Here is a 20,039-nt window from a genome sequence, read left to right as displayed (position 1 = left end):
TGACTCTTTGTACAGTGGCCTCTGACTGAATCAATAAGTACTTTTTGTATAGTGGCCTCGCTGGCCCACAGGCCGCTGAGATGTGGGAGTCCAGAGGCAGAGTTGGGTCCCTTTGGATCTGTGGAGACATTTTGCCTTCATGCTCCTTTTCATCATCTTCCTCACTTTCTGTTTTGACCCACACATGGTGTGGAAGAGCCGAGGGAGCTCTGAGCTTGGCTTGCAAGCGTGGTGCTTGGGAGATTGGTAGGGTACACAACCCCAGATTCTCATGTCTTTGTATTTCATTTGTTCTTTTCAAGTTCAGTTTTGAGTATCCTAGGACAGGAGTTGGGAGGCAGGCTGAAGGATCCCAAATAGTCACCATGCTTTAAATGAAAGAACCTTCCAAGACCACCTTCCACTTTGGAGTTCTATTTTATATTTTTGTCTTTTATTCAAGAATAGTCCATGCTAGAAAAACAAGGTGTTAAGACCCCCTCTTTGGGAGGCTGACGTAGGTGGATCACCTGAGGTTGGGTGTTTGAGACTAGCCTGACCAACATGGAAAAACCTTTTCTCTACTGAAAATACAAAATTAGCTGGGCGTGGTTGCGCATCACCTGTAATCCCAGCTACTCGGGAGGCTGAGGCAGGAGAATCTCTTGAACCTGGGAGGTGGAGGTTGTGATGAGCCGAGGTAGCGCCATTACACTCCAGCCTGAGCAACAAGAGAGAAACTCCATCTCCAAACAAAACAAAACAAACCCCTAAAAGGACTGTAGTTTAATAACTGTCCCTAAGAAACCCTGGAAGAACTCAGGGCTCATCCTGGAGTCTGAAGCTAGAAAACTTCACTTTGCCTTCTCCTCTCCTCAAAGTGTTCTATACGATTCAGTCCTCTAAATTCCTATGGTACAGCAGGTGAGGATGGAGGATGAAGCTTGCAGAGAATGGGGGACCATGTGGAGGAGAGACTCCATCTTCAGGAGACTGGGAAACATTAGGCTGAGCAGGTGATATGTGAGCTGGGAGGCGCAGAGAGTCCAGAGAGGAGAGGGAGCCTGAGACAAAGAAGGGCAGGCCTCTTTCCATGGGGAATGGAATTACTCGCCTGTGGCTTCCTGGGGTCCTTTCCAGCTCCTGTGAATCACCATGTGATTTATCCCCCATCCTCCAAATGTGTCTGCAGGTATTCTAGAAGGATTTGACCCCCCTCACCCATGTGGCGTGCAGGGCTGCCCTGCTGGTTATGAATGCAAGGACTGGATCGGCCCCAATGATGGGATCACCCAGTTTGATAACATCCTCTTTGCTGTGCTGACTGTCTTCCAGTGCATCACCATGGAAGGGTGGACCACCGTGCTGTACAATGTGAGTAGAGCTGGCGGCGGCGGGGGACTGGGGAGGAGGAGGGAAGAGCCCTGGACTGAGGCTTCTGGGGTTGTCTGGTCCAGCCAGTTCGAGGACAGCGAGGGCTGTAGATATATGTGTATTGGGGCGGGAAGTGAAGACTCAACTGGGACAAGCCTTAGCAGTTCATAACCCGCTTTTGTCTGGCCTCTTGCTAAGTACAAGTATACAGCTTCTTAATACAATGAGGAAATTCCATCCTATGTTGGATAGGTGAACACATTAGTTAAGTCAGATCAGCTTGATATAGAACACGTTGGTTGGACACGGTGGTGGGGTGTAGTGAAGGGTGCTAATAATGTATAATCCTGGCTGCACAGTAGAATAAGCCAGAACCTTAAAAAAGTTTATCACCCCCTCAGGCTCTGGGAGAATTTACTAAAAAAAGAATGAAAAGAAAAGAATTATACCAACTGGGCTCCTTCCCAAACCAATTAAGTAGGAATATTTAGGGACGAAGGCCTGTCATTGACTTTTCGAAAAAGCTTCCTATCTGATTCTCACATGTAGCCACTCTCAGCAACTACTGTATTACATGCACGTGAAAACCATGCTTCATTGTGAGAGTCACCAGGGGCTCTTGCTGAAAATTCAGATTAACAGGCTCCTTCTCTGGAGATTCTAATTTTGTATAGTTTTGTATAGTTGGTGAGCTGTGCTTTTTTTCAAATGCCCAGGTGATTCATATGATTAGACGTGTTTGGAAGGTTCTGAGTTGGTGCATAAGACAAGGCCGTCTAGCTGCCTGTCAGGAATGTTGGGGATTCCTGCATGGGGACAGAAGGTAGACAGTGATTATGAAGTCTCTTCCACCGTCTAGAGTCTGATTTTAATAAGTTATCAAAGGCAGGTGCAGAGTCCAAGATCAAAAATGAGAGCTGGGTGAGGTATGTGGTTTGATGCACGTGAATCCTAGGTGGGTAAAGCAGTTGGGGCAGGTGCTGTTGAAGGACTGTACCCTTACCTGCATTCCGTCAGCCCACTTTGGAATGATCATGCCTCTTATGTATGCTTCACCACCTGCCTTTACCTTAAGGTGCCCTCTGTTGCCTTCAGTTCCTCTCTAGACCTTTTTAGCCTGATTCTATCTGTATAAAACTCATTAGGTGGGACATAGGTGGGTTAGACAAAGCACCCGTTAGAAGGAGCTTTGGATATAGTTTATACTGGAGGGAAAGGAAATGCTGTGTCTCAGAAGAAACTCTACTAGACTATAATGCCCAAAGAGCAAGGACTGTATAAGCCCTGTGCAAGAAAGTACTTAGTAGAGGTCCATTGCTAGCCTGGATCCATTCCCATATAGGATGAGCAAGGCAGGACTGAAGCTTTGCAGATAAGAGTCACAGGCCATTATCCTAAAGCTCTAAAGGGGAGTGAAGAAGTCCCAAGGACCGGCTTACACCTAGCAAGCCCAGGAATGAAGTGTGACCCCGAAAGCCCTGGAGGACACTCTGCAGTTCTCACCAGCTGTGGGAGGCAGCAGGAAGGAGGGGAGGGAGGCAAGGTTGATGAGTGCAGTCACTCCTCATTTGAGATGTAAAGGTTGTCTTGAGGCCATAGCACTCAAATTAGCCAGGTGCCTCTAGAAATTACAGAACTGGCCCTGTAGTGGCTGGTGTCACTTGCAGGGCATTGAGAGTGATGCATTTCAATTACATGTGTAGACTCACCTAAGTGATGTGCTAAATGCATTGAAAGCCTGAAAGGAGAAGTGTCGCATTTGAGGATACAGGCGTGATTGTTGGTCCTCTTTAGCCAGGATTCAGATGGTGCTGAGAGGAGCAGGAACTCAGCTGAGGAACCACTCATTTTTTCTGCATTAGTTTCTTTGCTCATTCCTTCATTCTTTCAGTGTTTATTAACTGAGCATCTATTACATGCCAGGCACTGTCCTAGGCACTAGGGAAATGGGAAGAAAAAAGTGCCAAGATTCCTGCTATCATAGTGCTCTCTTCAAATCCCTGTCTCTCTCCAGTTACCTGTCAACCATAGGTTTAGAAGTTACACACAGGCGGTGATCTTGCTCCTTTCTCTAGTTTTGCTCACGAAGGAAAGAAGGAGGGAGGAGAGGAGATCAAGTTGCAGATCCTCTGAAACCTTTCATGGCAAGGGCATCCAGGGCCTGCAGATGCAGATACTCTTGACTTTCAGTCTATCAGTCATTGAACTTCAGCTTACTGAAGGTCTCCTGCTATTCTGCTGGCTGGATATAGGGCTAGGGGGACTGTCACCCAAAGACTGTCTGCCTGTTTGGGCTGTCTGCTACCTGTTTGGACTGTCCCTGCACACACGTGCGCGTGCACACACATTTATATACACTGGTTGTATACCATGAAGTTAACTATGAATGACTAGTCAGCTTAGTATTATAAATACATGTATAAATATATGTGTGTGTTTCTGCATAAAGAAAAATGTCTCATTAAGCATTACCACAACCACCACCAATAAGATGCAAATATAAATATAAATGAATTGATTTCCTTTCTACCACTCTTCATTCTGGGAAGGCCCAGTTCACCCAGCTTCTGGATTTGTTCATGCGGAGCACTAAGGGAAGGGGAGCCCCTATTTCCCAGCCCTATGCTCCTTCTATTCAATGGTGCAACAAACATGTAAGCTTTATTGTTGTCATTTAAATCCAAACCAGTAGGAGAATCTTCAAGCCTGTGGGCTCAGTATAACCTTTTTATATACAATGTAAATGCTTCCCTCATCTTTGCACAGACTCTTCCTAGATGCCTCCCTATGACCTTGTGTTGCTCTGCCATTGATTACTATTAACTTCATTTGCATGTGACTTTTCTGATTATAACGAGTTATTGTAATGGGGAGGGTTCCTATTGTCAGGGCAACCTGGAGGCACCCTTGCTTCATTTGGTCTCACCCAGATGCCAGCTGCGTGGTCAAACTCCAACGATATTGTTGGCTTCCCTCCCTCCTGTGGCAGAAGGAATGCAAAACTGTCTGCAGTTCTGGCTGTTGCTACCTGTTTGCCCTATGTCTCCAAAGGTCTCCTCAACTTACAAACTCTCTTCTAGACTCTGGGTTTACTCTGAGTGAGATGGGAAATCAGTGGAGGTTTTTGAGGAAAGGAGGGACATGACCTGTCTTGTGTTTGAAAGTGGATCCCTCCACTGCCTTTGATAGAGCAAAAGTAGTAGCAGGGAGTCAAATCAAGGTTATTGCAAGGATCTTAAATAAATAATGATAGAGGCTTGGGCCAGGAGGTAGCAGTGGAGGAGGTGGAAAGTGGTTGGATTCTGGGTATATTTTTCAGTTGAGCTCATGGGATTCTTTGATGGATTGGATATGAGTTTGGGAGAACGAAGCAAGAGTTGAATTGCCATTAACTGAGAAGAATGTGGGGAGGAAGAGAAGAATGGAATTTGGATGTGTTGAATTTGCCGTGCTCATTTGATATGGTAGTATAGGGCAGAAGGTGAATAAATGAGTTGAGGGTAGAAGGCTCGGCTGCAGATATAAATTTGGGAGGTTTCAGCATATATATGGCAGAGTTTTGAGACTGGCTGAAACCACCAAGGAAGTGGATATAGATAGGGAAGAGAGGAGATTTCAGGACTGAGTTCTGAAGTTAAGGTGAAGAGAAAATCAGTTACAAGCAAAGACTGAGAAGGAGCAGCAGGGAGATAAGAGGAAAATCAGAAACCTGGTATCCTGGGGCCAAGTGCAGAGAGCGCTGTGGACGGAGAAAGTCGAGGATGATCAGGTCAGTTCTCTGAATAAGTGTTTTTCCTGTCATAAGATTATTCAGTTAAAAGAAGGTTTTTACTAGAGTATCTTGCTAATCATTTCTTGGTCATTTGTGTAAATTACATCCACCGATTCTCTTGAATTTCCATTCCTATTTACTCTTTCAAAAACTCTTACCTATATGCTCTGCTCATTTGAATCAAATGCTTCAGATGGGTCGAGGACGGTAAAGGCTGAGAATTAACCACTGAATGCCAGGAGCAGTTTGAGCGGAGTGGGAGGGATTTAACAGAGCAATGGAAACAGCATGGAAGAAATACCACTTCATGCTGATAGGAATGATCCATTTGAGATAAAAATTATTGTTGATGAAGGAGAGGGAGGAGAATTGGGGTGATTTCCTCCAACAGGTGTGTGTGGTGTGGGGAGGTCTAGACCACAGGTATAGGACTTGGCTTGGATGGGAGTTCTAATCATTCATTCATAGTACTAGGAGTAGAGGAAGAACAAGTGGCTGCAGAGGCTGGTATGTGGGTAGATGTGGTGTTGGAAGCTTGTGGATATTCTCTTCCTATTCCTTCTATTTTCTCAATGAAAGAAGAAGTAAGGTCATCAGCTGAGGGTAGGAGGAGGAGAACGTTGAAAGTTTGAAGAGAAGGTATAACATCGTCTTCCAGAAGATTGACGGAGTAAGTGGAGTAGGGAAATGCACTGGGTTGCCGGACAGCTTTAAGGACTCACTTGGGGTTAGTGGTGATGACGTTCAAATGAGACTAGTGAGCCTGGTGTGCTTTCCTCTGGTCAAATTCAGCCACGGAGTCTCAGGTGGGAAGCAGGTGGAGAGTTGGCTTTGATGAGTGTAGTTTCGCCAGGTGAGCACAAAAAAATGCGAGAAGATGAGGAGAGTGAGTGTAACAAAGCCATGGAATTTGAGCGGATAAAGAGCAAAGAGGTGGGGGAGAGACTGAAAAGGAAGGGGAGTACAGAGTAGGGGACTCTTGAATCTGCTGGACAAATTCAGTCTGTGGAGTAAGTTAAGAAACCTGTCTGCTGCATGGAAGTAGGGAGTGGGTTTTGAAACCAAATGTTCTGATTTCTAATTTGGTGCTCGAACTGCCCCCAGTGAAGGAGAGCGCGTGCACGTGCCGCACATGTGCAGAGTAAGCTGTGACCGGGTGCCGGCGCTCCGCTGGGCCTCTATGACACCACTCCCAGGGTGCTTGGCACTGCTTCAGCTCAATTCAGAATGCAGACTGGGGGAACATATGGGGGCTGAAACCCACCAGGCCCGCCCACCTGCCTCACTAGCATTGTACTCTGTCATTTTGTTTTCCTCCTCAGAGTGTCTGTCTCTTTTTTTAAACACACTTACGTTGCAGCTTCTGATGCTGCCTTTGGCAGCCTGTTCTCCTGTTAATTTCTTGTCCTCTCTAAACCCTGCAGCGCCTTCCTCTTGGCCCCTGCCTGCTGGGCTGGGAGTCTGGGGTCCACAGCCTTCTCCCCATCACTCCCTCCCTAGCAAGAAACCAGTATTTTCTTTCTTCCTCACACTTATTATTTTCCCATCCGTAGCTGTCTCCACCTTGAAGCTATTCCTACTCGTTGCATTTCTGTCTTGGTTTCTTTGTCAAATCAGAGATGCCGTAATGTTTGGGATTTATTCCAAATGTGCCTCCTGATCTGGTGCCTGAATTTCACACCACTAACCAGGCCCGTCTTCTGGTCTTTTGTCTGTGCAGAGCCATTAGGCTGGCTCAGGGTTCTTCCTTTTTTGTTTCATTTACTCTAATATGCGGTTTAATTTCCAATCCATGGCCAAAGGCCTCAGGTGCCTGATGTGTCACGCAGCTTTGGACTGTGATCTTTCTGTTCTCAGGCAACACGAGGCCTTAGGACTGAGGGGCAGAAATTAACTGGAGGTGGTGCGTTGGTGACTCAGTGGCTGTTTCAGGTACTTTTCACTCTGGAATCCAAATGCTGACAGGATCTCAGCCAGGTGGGGATGGCACAGTGCCAGTATATGGCACACTAGGAAAGCCAAGAGGTCTCTATTCATTGTTCCCCAATTCATTATTCACTCCAAGTCTTACGAGCACTTTTTTTCCATGCCCCTCAGAGCGCAGTCCATCTTGGAATAATCCATGGGCAATTATGTAAATCTGTATAAACGCAGATTCCCAGGCCCTGCCCTAGATCTGGCGGGCCAGCCTCTCTAGAGGTAGGAGGAAGGAATCTGTATTTTTAGCAGACTCTCCCATATGATTCTGAGGCCACACTGAAGTTTGAGAACTGCTGTTCTATATGAATGTCATTGTCAGGCAGTAGGAAGACGACGTGGCAGGCAAATGAGATAGTACTGAAGAAAAAGGCACACTTCTGCCTTCAGCCTGCATGCCCGCTATGTGGATTTCCATGAGGTCATGCTTTATTCAATGCTTGCCTAACATAAAGTGATCGGCACACAGTGGGCTCTCAGGAAGTAGTTTATGGACTTAGCTCTAGAAGGGGCAATAAGTCAGGTGCATGGATACACACACATACTTGCAACAACAGGGAAAACTACATATAGTGAATAATTGGGAGATATATAAGCAGAGATCTCTGGGAGGATTGAGGAGGGAGTGGATAATTTAAAGTGAGACACTGAGCCTGGCGCGGTGGTTCTTACCCGTAGTCCCAGCTACCTGGAAGGCTGAGGCAGGAGGATCTCTTGAGTCCAGGAGTTCAAGGCTGCAGTGTGCTATGACTGACCTATGAATCATAGGTCAGCCTGGACAACATAGTGAGATCCCATCTCTAAAGAGAAAATAATATAAAGTGAACTTCTGGAGAGCCCATGTAGAAATGTAAAACCTGGCAAACTCAAGGGGAGCCCATGATATGGGATTGCAGCCTGTTGGACAAAGATGTCAGAGCTCTTGACAACAGATCAAAGGCCTCATTTACCCACTGGGCGCTTAGATGCCACTTTATATTTTTACCTTTCTTTAGGGACAAGGTTCAGAAACTGACTTGAAATTTAGTACGCCCAGCCCTTTTGGTGGGAGGGAAGGGTTGGGTGTAGTAACTTTCCCTTAACCATCCTTTCCTTGGCTGGTCCTCATTTCATGCCTGTTGAAACAGTATGCGTAGATTTACAGACCTTTGCCTGCCTCCAGTTCCCTATGTTAGATTTCAGCTTCTTTTCTACCGTGAAGCTTCAGCTGCAGCTTTCCCTGTTGATTGACACATGTGCCCCCGATTACAGCTCAGTTCCCTCCCAAAGAGAGGGAAAGATTGAACAGGATCCTTTCTCCTTTAAGGTGCCAAGTACCGGGGGCCCCACGTACACTTCTGGAGTGCTCTTTAGAAAGGGACTCTTGAGAACCTCCACTCTCCCCTGCCTTCCACCTTGAGCCCCATTGTCTGTACACAAGAGGAAACAGGATTTTGTGCACTCATGGGGAGGCAGAGTAGTGGAGTTAATTACAAAAAAAAAAAAAAAAAAAAGATGCTGTATTTGACTGATGAGTACAGCTTTGGTTTATCACCTGCACTGGAATATGTCTGATGTTCTGGAACATCGCAACACTCAGATAAAGAAGCCACAGTGACAAGCCCAGTGCCAGAGGACCTAGGATGTCTTCTGATTTTTGTCCCCTCAGCTTCTCCTAGTGCCCCTTTTCTTGAGAAGCAGTGACCCTAGGCAGGGCCCTTCCTTCCAGTGTGCAGTCTTCCTCACCCTGGAGCCAGTGCGTGAGTCGTAGCCCCTGCGATGGTCGGAGAGGACCACTTGCATTTCTGTCCTCCTGAGGTGCCTTGCGGGTGCTCCCTCTCCTCCCTCCCACTCTCCCCGCGCACTGCCCCTAGGCCACGGCCTTCACCCCGAACCTGGGACTTGTCAGCTGATACCTGCCGATGGGCTTTGATGGCACCTATAAAATTTGTTTCAACTTTAGTTTTTGAAATGTGTCTTTTAACTACCACATTTTCTTGAATCCACGATGCCATTGATGATAGACTCTATCAAAAATGGAATGATTCTGTTATTAAATTTAAGCATTATTAAATTTTTTTGGGGGAAAAACCACTGCATTCTGTATGTTATGTATTCGTATATTCTGAGTTACAAAACCTCCCACTGTAAAGAAAGAGGTATTGTAGAATTGAAGAAATAGAAAATGAAGAAAAAAACCAAAAGCCACATGTAATCAATGTGTCATAGACCAAATTTTCACACTCGGAGACCACCCATGGTCACACTGGCTTAATTCTTTTCTTTGTGTGGACCTTGTAGTCAAGCTCCCTTTGCTATCTCTGCGTTTATTTGAGCTTTGTATAAATCTGGTATTGATTAGAAAGCTTGTAGTTCTGTGTTAGTCTTTTTAAAGAATCAGGCCCCAGCTTGTTTGCCTTCGTAAAGTGATATGAGTGATCACACTATTACCTTTCTGTGTGACTCAAGATTTTCTCAATACTATGAAACTAAAATAAAATACAAAAATAAGCTGGATGCCAAAGCGGATTCAAGACTGCAATAGTCATCTATAACCCTGGTTTCAAATTTTTATCTTCCGGGAAACAACCTCATGTTCCACGTGATATTGCGTAAATGTTCTGTGTTATGAATACATTTATATTAAATATATGAAATGTATGTCAAAAGGTGTCCCATTTTTGTAAGTTTTCTGCTTGGATGTTCTGATAAAGATTTTGTTTGAAAAAAGTGATTTCTAATGCCAAAGGTGCTGTAACATGGTGGTTAGGAATCCTAATCTCACTTTATGTCCTCTGGGACTTTGGCAACTCTCATTTAATCTCTGCGCCTTTATTTTCTTATCAGTAATGTGAGGATGATTATGGTACCCACCTCCTAGAGTTGTAGTAAGAGTTAAGTAAGGCAACATGGATAAAGCCTTTGGCACATGCCTGGCATATAGCACTCATGTGAGAAATTATTGGTTAAAAATGTTGAAAACCGTCTAGGATAGACAAAGCAAAGTGTCGTCTTCCACTGGCCCACTGCATGAATCTGCTCCTCTGACCGGTCCTTCCTGCCTCTGAGTCTAGCCACTTTGCACTTGCCATTTGCATCATTGCCAACCTTGAGTGCACATTCTTGGAATTGCCTCTAAAACTCTGATGCCGCCTTCTCCACAGAGCCGGCTCTGACTATCCCTGAGAAATTCAAAGGAGAGGAGATGCTTCCCCTGAGCCTTCTCCCCCAGAGCTGAACGTTAGTGGCATTCATTCCCAGATTCTCCCGTATCATTCATTGTCTTCTAGCTGTTCATGTGCCTTTTCCTTATTAAATGTTCTGTCTCCTGGCATCAATCACAGTCCCCTAGACATGGCTAAGTGTTCGGTAAATATCCATTGATGGATTGATTTCACAGAGTGGCTGTCGAAACCCACCGAAGACACCGTGGCTTCCAGGCTGCCAGGCTGTCAGGAGATGCAGCACAGGTCCTGCTCTCAGAGAGCGAGCTGCTGTCCGCAGGGACCACGGCTGCTGCAGCCTCTGCTCGTCCTGCTTCCCTCTAGCTCAGTTCCCTCCTCCGGTGACAGGTAGAGGGGAAAAAAACAATGCAAAGTAGGGGAAAGGTAATTTATTTCAGTGTTTACAGAGGGTTCGTGTATAATTAGCAGTTTATTTCTGTGACACAGCTGGCCTCCTTGGCTTGGAACATGGCTCTGAAATGCTCTTAAAGAGACCCATACCTAGACAATCTGAGGCATGATGGGGACTTGGGAGCAGAATGAAGAAAAAAGCATGCCCTGTCTTTGGTGACAATGCTTGACCAAAGACAGCCCCTAAAGCGAAGATTCACTTGTTCCTCTTTTCCCCAACCCTCCCATGTGCACGCATGCATGCATGCATGTGTACACAGACATGCGCGTACACAGACACGCGCGCACACTCTCTGTTTTGTTTCTCCAGTCGCATTCTGTTGGTAATTTTTTTTTTTTTACCTTTTGTTTACATCATCTTGGGATCTGATATCTTCACTGAGGATAGGGGAATAGCCACTGGATTCTCTGCTGCCATGAGCCCCATGATTGCAGGCAAAACACTCAACTCCTCCTTGTATTTATAGAATAGATGAATAAATAAATGTGCATCAGTGTTTTCATCAGTAATATGGGGGTAATACTGTCTGCTGTTTCTACCTTGAAAGTTTTATAGCAATTACATGAGAAAAACCATATGAAAGTGCTTTAAAAAAGACATTCAACCCTCACTGTATGAGTGTGCTGTTTTTATAACTTTTTGCTTCTATGAGCTATGGACATATAAACTCAAGTTTGCTAAGTGAGCAGTTTTTTTCTTTTGTGCTCATTCAAACGGGGTGTCTGGTTGCTTCAGGGGCATATAAGGCAAATTCTCTTAACATATTTTCTGTCTCTTAGCATCAGTTTGCTGTGTTCTGTGTTGTGAGTGCGCTCAAGTCTTGTGATCTTGGTTAGAAATACAGTATTGTTTATATTCTGTACATGTTGAAAAACATCTATATTTGGTATAAAAATGGCATTTTAATGACAGTTCTTGCCAACTTGCATAACCTGTGAATAACTGGTGAAACCTGTGTGGCAGTTGCTTCCAAATTCACACGTTTCAGGACATTTTAACCTTTGCAAGTGATAGGGTAGACTTGACATTCATCTGCAGCAGTGTTCCCGACTGGGCCAGGGCTGAGCCCTTGAGAGAGTCTATACCAGAACAGCATAATGGGAAAATAATAGCAGTTGTTCATGAAACTAAATTTGTTCACCTTGAAATTGAATTTAAACATTTAAAATGTTAATGCCCTTTCTTGGCAAAATAAAAAGTTAAGAACACCATTGTGAGCACAGATTTTTTTGTTTTTGTTTTGTGAAAATTTTGTGATCTGTGAAGGCTAGAAATCTATGCTGATATGTGTTTTATCTGTGTAATAGATATAATAGATAAATACATTAATATAATTACATAATTTACTTGCAAATGCATAATCCTCCTATTAGCAGCTTCAGTTTTCTTTTCCATTCTAGTGATACTGAGATTTTTACGTTAATTTTAAGCAAAATTGGTAGTCATCTATGTGACCTGCCATTGAAGAATGAGTATTTTAGAAAACCATATAGGCTGGTATAGTGAGTGCCATTTCTAAGAATAAAGTAGTATCAGGCATTCGGTCATACTCAGAAGACCTGTGTTTGAGCCAAGCTTTTCACCCAGGCTGGGGTGCATTGGCGTAATCTTGCCTTACTGCAAGCTTTTCACCCAGGCTGGGGTGCAGTGGCGTAATCTTGCCTTACTCCCGTTCCCAGGTTCAAGTGATTCTCGTGCCTCAGACTCTTGAGTAGCTGGGATCACAGGCAGCTGCAATCACGCAAGGCTAATTTTTGTATTTTAATAGAGATGAGGTTTTACCACGTTGGCCAGGCTGGTCTTGAACTCCTGACCTCAAATGATCCACTCACCTCGGCCTCCCAAAGTGCTGGGATTACAAGCATGAGCCACAGCGCCCAGCTGCAAGTTCTGTTTCTTATCCATTCCTCCCGACCCTGCCATGATATTAGGCAAGTCGCGTGACCTCAGTGAGACTCATTTTCCTCCTCTGTTAATTAGGAAAACTAATTCGGTAGTAAGTTCATACAATGGTTGTAAGAATTAAAGAAAAATGTGTGTGTGAGAGTGCTTTGTGCACCAAGATGTGCCTTACAAATTTAAGGTATTATAAAAATAAAGTTATGAACGTTCATGTTAGGGTGATTTCTATTACCGAGATTTACAATGCAGGTTTTTCATGTATCATTTTTAAACATGTTTTGACAGATATGGTCAATGGCATCCCTTGGAAGGAAGGTAAAATGTATATTCAAAATATTGTTAGGATATTTCTCTTTTCTTTGTGCTTAAAGCATCCTAATATCATGACCTTTTCAAGTGTTTTCTTGATATGAAGCAAAGCCGTTACTGCCTGAGTAGTTTGTATAAAAACACCAGATTTCTAGTTGAAGCAGAAAAGAAAGGGAGTGTGGGAGCTTGATCCCTTCCCCGGGGGTCTCTATGATGCCATCCTTAAATGAATGATCAAGGCGTGTCCCCACTGCCTCTGAAGGCACCTCTCGTGGCTGCTGCCAGCTGCCTTAGGAATTTGGAAGGAAAGGCAGGCCCAAAGGGCAGCAGGCACGTGCACACCCAGGTGATCACACCTCCCTCGTCCCCTGCACACATTTCAGCTCTTGGCAGCACATGTTCTCCAGGCACAGGCGGGGCTGGCGTAGTCAGCAAGGCTGCCACATCTCTGTCACAAGCTTCCCTTTCTCCTGGTGTCTTCAGCAGCCCTGCGTCTCTCCATCACCCTCCCCTTCCTTGGGGCTCCCACTCTCCTCTCTCTGTGACAGGTTCTTTTTCCTTGGCAGATTGCACTGGAATGGTGTGACAGTCCCTCAGGGATCATGCCACCTGCCCAAGCTAGGGTGGAATAGCATGGAGACATCCATGGCTGGCCAGGTCACCAAGATAATGCCCCCCACAGATGAGGGTGTCCAGGGCTCCATTCCATTGCCTCATTAAGCCAGGAGCCTTGGTCTACCCTGTAGAACCTGAAGCCACCCAGGAACACTCACTTTGCCTGCTTGCCACTTGGCACTACTGTAAGCAGCTGTACCTCTCAGCACACCATGCCTGGGAAGGTGACCGCAGAGAGTAATTGCCAGTATTTAGTCTGTGCATGTGGGTGACAGAGCGAGAAGGAAGGTACGGACCTCTCTTTTGCGCCCAGGTTATTTATTGCATTTGTCTTACGACTTCCACTTAGAGCTAAATAAACTGCAAAGTAGGTTATTTAAACTGGATCTTGGGTGCCTTTAGCAAGTGGAGAAGTGGGCGGTGAGGAGGGAGAAAGATGGGAGATTGGGCTGGGGAGACTGGGAGAAAGGGGCCAAAAGAAACACAACGTGGCTTATTTTCCTCCCTTTGGTAGTGGAAGGCATGGTGTGCTGTGGCTCACAGAGATCCCCTTTGCTGGGGGATCTTGAAGAGCTTTCTCTGTCTCAGGCATTTGAGAAGCAGCCTCCTGTGGACATATCTTGTTTTTACCATTTATAAATAAAAAACTAAGGCATGGCGTAGGAATGCAGATTGCACAAAGCCTACAGTTACCTACCCCACCTGGAAGGGTAGCTCCTCACTTCTTTGCCTGCTTGTCACAGTCACATGCCACCTCTACCTGCCTTGGCCTTGTGCAGCCTAACAGAGGGCAGATGTATAAGGAAGAATGTCCCTGGGGCATTTTATCATCACCCTGTCCAAATGAGGTTTCAGGGAGTCTCATCTCCAGAGAGTAGTCTTCCACCCACCACGTACGTGTGTGTGTGTGTGTGTGTGTGTGTGTGTGTGTGTGTGTGTGTGTGTGTGTTTCAGAGAGAGAGAGTTTTGTGTGTGTGTGTACACATATTTAAGTTCAGATGCCCTGCAGGCCCAGGGAGCTCTTTGTGATGTTAAAAGACTCTTGGTCCATCCAGATCACTCATGAATTCTCTTCTGCACAGATTTGATAAAGGGTCTTTCTTGAGTACCAGAAGTACCGTACATAATTCATAACATGAAGCAAGATGAAGTAGAAAGAGCAAGAAAAGATAATAACTGGGGAATTAAAAATTCCCAACTTTGTGAGAAGCTGGGAGAGTGAGTCAGCAGCACATATGTCCTTAGGGGAGAGCTTTGCACAGGGCTGGTTTTGGGGTAGGGGCCTAGGTGTCCATAAAAGGAGGAAGGAGATGCCCAGGAGTCGGAAGTAGGGTTGTGGAGGAGAAGGGGCTGAGGACAGGGAGCATGGGTGCAGATTGCAAGTGGGGGTGAATTCTAGCTCTGCCCTGCCTCCTCCCCTCCCTTTGAAGGAAGGAGATATCCTGGGGCCTTAATCATCTCCCTATCTCTCATTCCTTTCCTGGTTTAATTAAATTTCTTTTCTGATTTGGAAGAGCTTGCATGTTTTCGACTGCTGTGGCAACCAATCTGTTTTACGAGATCCGCCCTGGTACTCAGAGGAGCCCATCACCTCTATGGGACTTGGACCCTCTGTGGCTTTTGCCATCATGGTCGGTTCTGTAGTGAGCAGAGGTTGATTTGCGAGGAGAAAGGGGCTCTCTTATCATTGTCAAAGTCATCTTGTTTACCATGGCTTCAGTCTGCTCCTTCCTCTTCTTCCACCAGGGAGTGAAGCCTCTTCTCCCATCCATGTATATTTTTGTCTTTAACACTCTGTTACCTCTTCTCTCCCAGAACAAAACACACTTTGTTGGAATCTCTTTGAACATTAAATAATGCTGAAAAGAGAGATGAAAGACGGGAAACATGGATAAACAGACCATCAGCCACCTACTGTGGGCCAGACACAGTACTGGGTACTTTACATGTGTGATCGCCTTGCAGGTGATGGATCAGTCCTCATTTGATAACTGAGGCACTCTATTAGTCTCTTTTCATGCTGCTGATAAAGACACACTGGAGGCTGGGCAATTTACAAATGAAAGAGGTTTAATTGGAGTTACAGTTCCACATGGCTGGGGAGGCCTCACAATCATGGCAGAAGGCAAGGAGGAGCAAGTCATATTTTATGTGGATGGCAGCAGGCAAAAAGCTTGTACAGAAAAACTCCCATTTTCAAATCATCACATCTCATGAGACTCATTCACTATCATGAGAACAGCCCAGGAAAGACCGACCCCCATAATTCCATCACCTCCCATGAGTTCCCTCCCACGACACGTGGGAATTGTGGGAGTTACAATTCAAGATGAGATCTGGGTGGGGACACAGCCACACCACATCAGGCGGTCACGGCTCACAGAGGTTAAAGGATCTTCCCAAGGTGTAATGTCTATTAACGTGGAAAGCCCAACTGGAACCTTGTCTTGTGAACTAGAAAAGCCCAGGCTCTCCCCACTACTCCCTGTTAGAGCAGGATGTTAGAGGAGATGGATGAATGATTTCGGCAGTTCACTTCCACTTAACAGACGTCTATACCAAATGTTGGAGTGCCAGCCAATTGCCAGGGCATTGGATGGTGGAAGAGCTTCTGCTCCTGCCCTCAGGGAACAAGACACACTTGTGTTCAGTGGATGCATAAAGGCAGTGGTGGTGTTCTGTCTGACGTAGTCAAGGAAGGCTTCATGGAGAAACCTTGTAGAGATAGAATTTCACTGGGGGAGAAGGAGGTCAGGACCTCGGCAGAAGCATGGTGGAGGTATGACATTTGTGTGCCATGTTGAAGTGGCCACAATAAAGAGGGTGAGGGTGAAAAACACCTGGAGATGAGCCTGGGGAAGAGATTAGGCGTGACTGATAAAGGACTGAGTGTCCATTAATGTCTACAGTTTCTTCTCTCATGGCTTTAAATTATCAATGACTTATCTGTACATTTTTTTGTCTGAAACTGTCCTTATTCAGTGCCCCCAGGGCCGAAGTGTGGGAATGGGTACAATAAGCCTGAGTTCTTCCCTTTCATGCCTCCTTGGGTCTTTCACCGTGGCCCACATAGCTCTGATCATCTGTCCCTGGCCTGCTCTTCCGTCTTTCTTCATGCCCTTGCCTCCTCCATTCACTGTGCTCCCTCCACCATAACCACTAGCCATCTAGGCTCTGTCCCACTTCCTGCCTATAGCCACTGTTTCTGCTCCTTTTTTAAAAAAAAAAATTCTAATAAGTTCAGGGGTATATGTGTAGGATGTGCATGCAGGTAAATGTGTGTCATGGTGGTTTGCTGCACAGGTCATCCCATCACTCAGGTACCAAGCCCAGCATCCATTAACTATTCTTCCTGAACCTCTCCCTCCTCCCACCTCCTGCCCTCCAGTGTGTGTTCCTGCCTCCCATGTGTTCATGTGTTCTCATCATTTAGCTTCCACTTATAAGTGATAAAATTGGGGTATTTTGTTTTTCCATTCCTGTGTTAGTTTGCTGAGGATAACGGCCTCCAGCTGTATCCATGTCCCTTCAAAGGACATGATCTCATTCCTTTTTATGGCTGCATAGTATTCCATGATGTATATGTACCACATTTTCTTTATCCAGTCTATCATTGATGGGCATTTAGGTTGATTCTTATCTTTGCACTCTTCATCTGGCCAACACCTGATCTTTCAAGCATCATCTTAATTGTTATTTCCTTAGAGAGCGTCTCCTAATGTCAATCTAAATTGAGTGCTTTGGGTATAATTTTTTTATCACAATCTTATTTCCTTCATAGCACTTACCACCTTTTGTGTGTGTATTTATGTGACCATTTATTAGGTTTCTGCTCTGTTAACTACCCTGTACACTATGTAGGTGTAGGGATATCTGTTATTTCATGATTATTGCCAGAACCTTGCATATTGTGTGGCATGTAGTAGATGCTCAGTAAAAATCTGGTGAATTACTGGATGAATGGAATAGTAAATTAATAAATGATACAGGAAAAAGCCATCAGCAAGGAGTGTTCTTATGCTAGGTGAAAACACAAGGCCTATATTAAATGAGGCACATTTGCTGGTATTTCCAATTGCATTTTTTTAATTTAACAAATATTTGTTGAGCACCCATTATAGCCAGGCATTGTGCTAGGAGTTAGGAATATAGTGAAGAATGAAGAAAATTCCTGTTCTCCTGGAATTCATATTCTAGTGTGAGAGTATCTATTAAACAATTTAAAAAACAAGTGTATACTGTCAGGTAGTGATGAGTCATATGAAGACAAAGGAAAGGAAGGGGCAGAGAGTGTAGGAGGGAGGCAGTATCCTTCAGATGAGGTGGTCGGGGAAGAAGGTGATATCTGAGCAGAAATCTGCAGAAGTGGGACGGATGGCCCTGGGATATCTGTGGAAGAGCATTCTGGGCGGAGAGCCAGCAAGTGCAGTGACCCAAAGCAGTTGCATGGCAGGTTCAGGGACTGTCCAGCAGGCCAGGGAGGAGTGAGCACTTGAGGGGAAGAGGCCAGAGAGAGAGGGTCAGGCTTAGATCAGGTTGGGCCTCGTTGACCACGATTAGGAGTTTGGATTTTACTGAGTGTGAAGGGAAGTCTTTGAGGTGCTTTGAACAGATGAGATAGAAGATCTGATCTATGCTGAAAGATCACCCTGCCTGCTGTTGAACTGGCTATGGTGGGGTAAGAGTGGAGGTGGGCTGCTGGCAGCTGTGGTGCAGCCTGGGATGGCTGTGATGGTGGGGCTGAGCAGCGGTGAGAATGGGATGTGTTTTGAAGGTGGAGCTGGCAGGACTTGCTAATGGGTTGAATGTGGGGTGGAAGAGGTGAGAGAGATGAATGAGGGTCCTTCAGCTACAAGAATCTGTGAATAGTGCTGCCATGAGGAGCAGCAAGATGGTTGGACCAGGTCAAGAGTTCAGCTGGGGGCATGCTAAATTGGAGTGGCCTAATTGATGTCTATGAGATAGCTGAGTTAGAGATGTCATGAGAAGTAAGTGGCTGGACATCTGAGTCTGGAGCTGGGTCGGGGCACGAGATATACACTTGAGAATCCTTGACTTATTAATGGTGTTTTGAGTCATGAGATTGACTGATGTCCCTTTGGAAGAAGACATAGACAGAGAAGAGGACCAGAGATTTAACTCTGAGGAACTACAACTTAATGCATATTGGCACAGCAGTAGGTCTATTACTAGGGGCTTGAGAACTTGGGTGTTTTCTCTTGGGGCTATTTCTTCTGGGATTGAGCCCAAATTTAATGTTGTTGCTCCTCTTAGGAAGTTATCAGGATAGTAATATGCCCTAGAACTGGTTTCTTGATTGTGATGGGGCTGCTTTGCCACAGGGGATGAACATAGGAATTCCCACTACCACCCATAGGCTGGCTGCAGGTGCGGGACAGGTAGAGATTCAGGTGTGGAGGGGGCTCTTCAGTCTTAGTCTGTTTTCATTTTCCTTTTGTCTGCTGTTCTTTTCCTATGAAAGTTATATTTTCCCTCAGGCTGATGTTTTTAAAGCTTGATTTTTATTTCTGTAACTGTATTCCTTTTCATTCTACAAACCTTTAGTGAGGGCCTTCCATGTGCTAGACACTGCTAAGTGCTTGGATGCTCCCTTTCCAAACACACGGCTCCTCCCCGTGGTTCTTTTCCTGCTCAATGCCATCTGCTCTCTCCCACCTGGTCCTCATTTTATTGATGGCTATTACATCATCCACCTGTCCGTCATTATTCATAGCCCTTGTATCATTATTAGATGTTCTAGCTACCAAGTCTTGGAACCACTCTTCCCATTTTGTCTTACATCCCACATTTAACTCATCAGTAGCTCCTTCGGCTCTGTATTCAATATTTATCCAGAATCTCACCCACAATCCTGGCCTCCAGTGCTGCACCCTGGTCTAAGCCACCACCATCTCTTGCCTGAGTTAGTGCAGCGTCTGACTGCATCATTGCCCCATTTCAGACCGTCCTTATGGTCCTGGCAATATAAATCAGAGCATGTCACTCCTCTGCACAGAACCCTCCAGTAGCTCCTCCTCCCTTTCTGAGCAAAAGCCAAAAAGCCTTTGAAAGGGCCCACAGGGCCCTCTGTGATCTGCTCCCCCATTGCCTTCTGATTCTTCCCTTGATCTACTCCAGCACAGTAGCCTTCTTGCTGCAGACAACATGTCAGGCATGCACCTGCCTTGGATGGAACCTTGTTACCGTGGGTCTTGCTGGAACATTCTCCCCAGTTATCAGGGTGGGCTCACTCCTTTCCCATTCTCTGATCTTTACTCGGCGAGTCCTTCCTGACCGTCCTATGTAAAATTGAACCTCTCCCTTCCCAGTATTCTCTTAACTCCCTTTCAGATGTATTTCTCTCCAGAGAACTTAACACCAGCGACCAATTATATACTCTGCCTGTTTATTTTGTCTGTAGGCTAAGTCAGCCCACCAGAGTATAGGCTTCACGAGGGCAGGACTTGTGTCTCACATACTGCTGCAAACAGTTGCT

The 20,039-nt window shown here is 45.5% G+C and overlaps 1 protein-coding gene across 8 annotated transcripts in view; it reads left to right on the top strand.

Moving 5' to 3' along the window:
* The window catches only part of CACNA1E (calcium voltage-gated channel subunit alpha1 E), a 502,806-nt gene that overhangs the window by 272,034 nt on the left and 210,733 nt on the right, over positions 1 to 20,039 (top strand). For all 8 annotated transcript variants that reach the window (XM_032291227.1, XM_032291223.1, XM_032291222.1 and 5 more), the window contains one exon: positions 1,172 to 1,353. In XM_032291227.1, coding sequence (XP_032147118.1) covers positions 1,172 to 1,353 — 182 coding nt within the window. The remainder of the gene's footprint in view (positions 1 to 1,171; positions 1,354 to 20,039) is intronic.

This window comes from Sapajus apella, unplaced genomic scaffold (assembly GCF_009761245.1).
Source record: "Sapajus apella isolate SASKATOON/1434 unplaced genomic scaffold, GSC_monkey_1.0 scaffold25, whole genome shotgun sequence".
Taxonomy (NCBI): domain Eukaryota; kingdom Metazoa; phylum Chordata; class Mammalia; order Primates; family Cebidae; genus Sapajus; species Sapajus apella.
Note: the sequence above shows the minus strand (reverse complement) of the source record. Positions and strands in the feature narration are given on the sequence as shown.